The 7,299-nt window shown below is 43.9% G+C and overlaps 1 protein-coding gene across 1 annotated transcript in view; it reads right to left on the bottom strand.

Moving 5' to 3' along the window:
- Positions 1 to 3,412: 3,412 nt before the first annotated feature.
- Positions 3,413 to 7,299, bottom strand: part of uchl3 (ubiquitin carboxyl-terminal esterase L3 (ubiquitin thiolesterase)) — a 43,901-nt gene continuing 40,014 nt past the window's right edge. The window contains exons 8-9 of the mRNA XM_055636733.1: positions 5,513 to 5,571; positions 3,413 to 4,019 (exon numbers count right to left, since the gene is read on the bottom strand). Of these exons, the coding sequence (XP_055492708.1) occupies positions 3,936 to 4,019; positions 5,513 to 5,571 (143 nt within the window). The 3' untranslated portion in view covers positions 3,413 to 3,935. The remainder of the gene's footprint in view (positions 4,020 to 5,512; positions 5,572 to 7,299) is intronic.

Raw genomic sequence — 7,299 nt, 5'->3', positions numbered from 1 at the left:
AAATTCGTTGACCGACTCTGCTATGGCTGGGTGAAAGAGTTGGCCTGGGTGCTGGAATGCACACAAAGTCCAGCCGGAAGGCAAGCTGACGAGTTTTGGCCCACGCGACGTCGCGCGCAAAGTCTGGCACCCCATTGAACTCATGAACCGATGATCAGCCATGAGAAGGAGGAGGGGTGGTGGTGTCGGCAGTAAGCGAAGGTCTGACGGTCAGACAGCTGGCTGGCCTGCCAACCGACGGGGCCACGGGCGAGGCCCTGCACTCCATGGCTGCACTACGTCAGGACGGGTGAGGCAGAGCCAGACGCGGCACTCCGACCTGACAGTTTCCTCAAATGGGAAGTATCAGAAGCAGTCAAATACGGGACAAGGGCAGTCAAATACGGGACAAACCAAGTTAGCCCAAAAAACGGGATATCCCGGCTAATACGGGACAGTTGACAACCCTAATCCCAGGCCCAATGTTCAGCCACACAAGCAGTTCACACCTCAGACCAACCCTGCAAATGCAGGCAGCCTCACATCAACATCATTCGGCTTACAGAAATTCATCCTTTCAGAATTCACAATCATTATTCCAGAAAATTAGTGATACAGAATATAATTGACCCTCACAGAAATTATTTTGTTTTAGCTTTAGAGAAACAATGCACAGACACAAGCCCTTCAGCCCAACCGAGTCTGAGCCAATCAGCGATCCCCATACACGCTGGAGACAATTTACAAATTTTACCAAAGCCAATCAACCAATAGCTATATTTAAGAGGGAGTTAGATGTGGCCCTTGTGGCTAAAGGGATCAGGGGGTATGGAGAGAAGGCAGGTACGGGATACTGAGTTGGATGATCAGCCATGATCATATTGAATGGCGGTGCAGGCTCGAAGGGCCGAATGGCCTACTCCTGCACCTATTTTCTATGTTTCTACGTAACCTACAAACCTGTACGTCTTTGTAGTGTGGGAGGAAACTGGAGCAACTGAAGAAAACCCATGAGGTCACGGGGTGTACGTACAAACTCTGTACAGACAGCACCCATAGTCAGGACCGAACCCGGGTTTCTGGCACTGCGAGGCAGCAACTCTACCACTGCACCACCCTGGATATATTTGGGGAAAACAAGTAAATAAAACATATTTTTTAACAACCAGTGATTCTTGACGTTTGCGCAGATAATGTGGCTTTGCATTAAAGAAAATCATGATACAACCTCTTTTCTAGCAACGCAAGCTACCCGTCTGCCCCTTTCCCATGATGTGGAGGTCGCCAGCATTGCATCTACAAGGATGCATTGTCCCTCTTTTGGTATCTCCAGAAAGAAGTGGAGCTTTGGGTAAATTTTGTGTGTACAAGGATCCAGAGATAATACGCCAGTGAATGATGGGGACCATGTGAATTTAGCACCCATCCGTGTTGCAACGTTGTGCAGAGTTGGATGCCCAAGTTCTAAACATCAGAATGCTACACTGAAATGTACAGTGCATTCAGAAAGTTTTCGGACCCCTTCATTTTTTCCACATTTTGTTACGTTACAGCCTAATTTTAAAATGGGTTAAATTCATTTTTTTTTATCATCAATCTACACACAATACCCCAGAATGAAGAAGCGAAAACAGATGTTTAGAAAATTTTGCAAAGTAATTAAAAATAAATAACTGAAATATCACATTTACATAAGTATTCAGACCCTTTGCTATGACACTCAAAATTGAGCTTAGGTTTATCCTGTTTCCATTGATTATCCTTGGTATGTTTCGACAACTTGATTGGAGTCCACCAGTGGTAAATTAAATTGATTGGACATGATTTGGAAAGGCACACACCTGTCTATATAAGGTCCCACAGTTGACAGTGCATGTCAGAGCAAAAACCAAGCCATGAAGACGAAGGAATTGTCCGTAGACGTCCGAGACAGGATTTGGTCAAAAAACAGATCTGAGGAATGGTATAAAACAATTTCTGCAACATTGCAGGTCCCGAAGAGCACAGTGGCCTCCGTCATTCTTAAATGGAAGAACTTTGGATCCACCAGGACTCTTCACAGGGCTGGTTTCCTGGCCAAACTGAGCAATCGGGGAAGAAGGGCCTTGGTCAGGGAGGTGACCAAGAACCCGATGGTCACTCAGACAGAGCTCCAGAGTTCCTCTGTGGAGATGGGAGAACCTTCCAGAAGGACAACTATATCTGCAGCACCCGACCAATCAGGCCTTCATGGTTGAGTGGCCAGATGGAAGTCACTCCTCAGTAAAAGCCACATGACAGCCTGCTTGTAGTTTGCCAAAAGACATGAGAAACAAGATTCTCTGGTCTGATGAAACCAAGATTGAAGTCTTTGGCCTGAATGCCAAGCGTCACGTCTGCAGGAAACCAGGCACTGGTCATCACCTGGCCAATACCGTACCTACGGTGAAGCATGGTAGTGGCAGCATCACGCTGTGGGGATGTTAATCAGTGGCAGGAACTGGGAGACGTCAGGATCGAGAGAAAGATAAACAGAGCAAAATACAGAAAGATCCTCGATGAAAACCTGCTCCAGAGCGTTCTGGACCTCAGACTGGGGCGGAGGTTCATCTTCCAACAGGAAAATGACCCCAAGCACTCAGCCAAGACAATGCAGGAGTGGCTTTGTGACAAGTCTTTGAATGTCCTTGACCCAGACTTGAACTCGATCGAACATCTCTGGAGGGACCTGAAAATAGCTGTGCATCGATGCCCTCCAACCAACCAGAGATGAATGGGAGAAATTACCCAAATACCAGTGTGCCAAGCTTGTAGCATCATACCCAAGAAGACAAAGCTGTAATCGGTGCCAAAGGTGCCTCAACAAAGTACTGAGTAAAGGGTCTGAATGCTTAAGTAAATGTGATATTTCAGTTATTTATTTTTAATTACTTTGCAAAAATTTCTAAACACCTGTTTTCATTTTTTATTATGGGGTATTGTGTGTAGATTGGTGATAAAAAAATGTTTTAATCCATTTTAGATTAAGGCTGCAATGTATAAAAAGGTGAAGGGGTCTGAATACTTTCTGAATGCACTGTATAGCAATAATTACAAAGCAAAAATTTAAGAAGAAAGATGTGTTTAAATGTACTGAACAGGATTGGTTAATTGGACCCAGATGCTTTGTTTAGAAATCAGCATAAGATATCAAGCTATGAAAAAGCTCGGCAGAAAATGCCAGAAATTTTCATCCTAATTCAGGATATTTTTTTTTTTCAAAAACACTTTTTCCAGCAGAACACTAGGATTTATTTGGGAAGTGTGGGTGTTATAATGAGGTATTTGCAGGATGGTTGATAGTACAAGAACATAGAGGTACATTGTTGAAAATAATAGGTTTCAGAATAGTTGTGTGATAATTTAGCAACAGAAAGCAACTAACTAATGAAAGCAATGCATCAAAACACACAAATGATAGTTAAATTTATTGAGCAAACAGCATCAAGATACTGAAAGCAAGCATCGAGATTCTGAGAACAAGCGCTGTCAAGATTTTTCTTTACCTGCACTCACACAGTTTTTAAGTCATTGTATGGCATCCATTTATTTCCTCGTTAGGGATTTAAGTACAGCTGTTGAAAACATTACAGCAACAGTCTCACATTCTCTTCCTCCAGCTAAAATTCTTCTCCATTTTGTTCATTTCCTTATGCAAGCTGGCACTAATTTCAATAAAACGGAGGGGTGTTGTTACACCAAGACATAAAAGTACACAGCATTATACACTTCATTACCAGATTTCTTTAAGTGGGTTGGGGGAGATGAGATGGTGCCAGGAACACATTGAACATGTTCCATAAGAGTATGAACTCATCTCTACAGTTAAATCAGAATATCACAAGTTCAGGGAACTGTGAAGAGAGTGAAACAACATCTCTGGAAGTCAGTCCAAGTATAGTTTTGCGGCTTCTTTTTTCTGTCTGCGTTGGAGCACTTTATACCTTGTAGAGAGCCATCACTGTAAACCGCAATTCATCAGGGTCACGTTGCATAAACTTCTTACAAACTTCTATTGCATCCTAGAAGGTAAATCGATAATTATGTCAGGAAACATTCTGAAGCCTCAAGGAACAAAATCACCCTCGCAATGATCGGAAGTTGCACTGACTGAACACAATGATATTTTAATCAAGTTTGTGGCCAGGCAAGAGCATCATGAGTGAAGTGCATTAGAGTTGCTGCCTTACAGTGCAAGGGACCGGGTTCGACCCTGACTATAGGTGCTTGTATGTACAGAGTTTGCACGTTCTCCCTGTGACCTGAATGGGTTTTCCCCGGGATCTCCGATTTCCCCCCACACTCCAAGGACGTACAGGTTTGTAGGTTAATTGGCTTGGTATAATTGTAAATTGTCCCGAGTGTGTGTAGGATAGTGTTAGTGTGCGGGGATCGCTGGTCGGCGCAGATTCGGTGGGCCGAAGGTCCTATTTCCGCGCTGTTTCCCTAAACTAAACTAAGAAAGAAACCTTGATGGCAAACTAAATTGCAACAGTGAAATCATTCCAAAGCATTATCCAAATGTTCATGCCGAGTAATTCTAGTAAAATCGAAAAGGTGTGCTAAAATAAAATCAATACAACATACAGATTGGGAGTAAGAAGGGGCCATTCAGCCCTTTGAGTCTGTTCTGCCTTTCAATAACATCTTGGCTGATCTAGTTGCAACCTCAACTCCATTTTGCCATTTATCCTGGATAACCTTCCACCCATTCCTCTTGCTTATCCCACTACCACGACCCATTGAATAATTGTTTCAAAAAAATGTCTGACAAAATGTGGCACCTTGACACAAATCGAGCTGTGCCTCACAGCTTCAATGACACAAATGTAATCCTGATTTTTGGTGCCATCTGCCTTGAGTCTGCACATTTTTCCTATGCTATACACCGCAATCTCCGATATGGCGTGTACTGTACCTATTTGTTGTGCTGCTGCAAGTAAGAATTTCATTGTTCCCTTTTGAAACCTATGACAATTAAACACACTTGACTTGTGATTGTGTGGTTTTCCTCCGGCTGCTCTGTATGCCTCCCACCTCCCAAGACGTGCAGGTTAGTGATAGAGTCTTACAGCAGGGAAAGAGATCCTTCAGTTCAAACCAACCACGCCAGCCAAAATGCCCTAACCAAGCTAGTCCCATAGAGAACATCTTTACTACAAGGATTAATAAATAATAATTAAAAAAACATTGAGTAAAACAACTAAAACTGCCAATGATAACCATCGTTCCAGCTAATGCTGTCCTAGAAATTTGAATGGTTCCAATTTCAGCCTCATATTGACAGCATGTCCAAAATAACATTATGTTCATTTTTAATTGTTAGTGTCTTTTGGGTTCATCTATCGGGAGTGGCTTTACCGATAACTGTGTGTCTTTTTTTTTTGAAGTATGTAGATTTCTGAAGTATCCACGTCATTTGGAGTCCATCTCCATAATCTCAATAATTATTTTTTTTAATTCATTATTCATTTATTCATTCCATCTCCATTGACACAAACAAGGCTACTCTTACCCCAAGCAAGCTGTCTACGGTCGTGTCTCCATGATTTATGGGAAATGGTTTGCGTCCATCTGGTTAGGAAAAGAGACATGAAACAAAATGTAAATAATGGCACAGAAAGACTTGCATTTATATTATGCCTTTCATGACATCCTTAGAAGAAGTTAGTGAAAGAAGTAGTTTTCCAATGTAGGAAACACAGCTGCCAGTTTTCCCCCACAGCAAGCTCCTGCAACAGCAATGACTAGATCATCAGGTGGACACAAAATACTGGAGTAACTCAGCGGGACAGGCAGCATCTCTGGAGAGAAGGAATGGGTGACGTTTTGGGTTGAGACCCTTCTTCCGACTGATGTCAGGGGAGTGGGCAGTGTAGAAATAAGCGAGAGAATCTTTTTCTGAGTGAGAGTTTTGACATGGACAGCAAGGGCAAGGTCTGGTACTTCTTCACGTTGGCTCCTCTGGGCATGTTCATCTGACAGGACTGTATGATCCATCCCCCAAGATGAAAATGCAGCACTCTCCTGGTACTGGAGATGAGCACTAGCCCAGCCTCTGCTGCTAGGTTTGAGCACATAACCATTTAGACTGGCGTGGGCTACACAACACGCTACAGCTGCTGTACCTGCAATCAACACTATGATCCATTAGCTGATTTACTGATCAACTACGAAGGGAAAGGTCTATGTTTTCTGGTTTCACCCTGCTATGGTCAGCAAGAAATGACCTTTTTATAATTATCGGCTCTGACACCCAGGTTGACATTGTTGAGTTGGTCATAAGGTCATACAGCATGGAAACAAGCCCTATGAATCAACACATCCATGCCAACCAAGATGCCCATCTACACTAATCCCATTTGCTTCATGCTCCTCCAAACATCTCCTATTAATGTATAGATCAAATGCCTTTTAATGTTGTCATTGTACCTGTCTCAACCCATTCCTCTGGCCAGTTGTTCCAAATATGTACAGCCCTCCGTATTAGAAAGCCATTTCTCAGGCTCCTTTTAAATCTTCTCCCTCTCACCAGGTGCCAGTTGCTATTGGGAACCACGTCTGGGTGGACTTCTTGCACATGATTCTGCAGATCATTCTACCATCTGATAGTGCACAGGGGACATACCTTGCCACACGGGGGACATGCAAGCTTCTTCAGTACACCACCCAGCCTGTCAAATTGCAGGAAGAGAAGATGGAGTTGGCAGCCGCCCCCCACACCCAGAGGTAGTGAGGCAACATTAGATGTGCTTCTGAAAGCAGCCAAAGTCATTGGGTGCTTCTGAGCAGGATGTGCAACAGTAAAGCATGGCAGGGTGGCAGGAACTGCCTGTGGCCTAACTTGCAATCTTGGTGCTGACATTCTTAATGGTTGCAGAGGGCCGGCAAGGTCCCGAAGCAGAGCAGGCATCTGACTGGGGTTGCCAAGGTGGCTTGTGTGGGACGGACAGGCTGCATAGACCTGGTGTGGTGAACGTAGATGGAGGTGGGCCCTGAGTATGGTCCACAGTCACCACACGCCAGCTACTGCTGGGGTGATTGAGCGCGAGTCTGCATTATCTGTGCTATAGCACTGTCCACCTTCCATTTATCGAGAGCCAACAACAATATCAATAACTGCGGTAAAGCTCTGATCATCCGCTGACTTTTCAGAAGTCTCCACTGATTGGCATCTGGCTCACTAGTGGTGATGGCTGCCGTGCTGCCTATTCATCCATTAAACTGGCTGATGTCTCATTTCCCTGCACTCCCTTTAAACTAACTGGGTTAATTAAACGGAACAATACAGCACAGGAACCA

The sequence above is a fragment of the Leucoraja erinacea genome, chromosome 6 (assembly GCF_028641065.1).
Source record: "Leucoraja erinacea ecotype New England chromosome 6, Leri_hhj_1, whole genome shotgun sequence".
Taxonomy (NCBI): Eukaryota; Metazoa; Chordata; class Chondrichthyes; order Rajiformes; family Rajidae; genus Leucoraja; species Leucoraja erinaceus.
The sequence above is the reverse complement of the archived record's forward strand: the minus strand, read 5'-3'. Positions and strand labels throughout refer to the sequence as shown.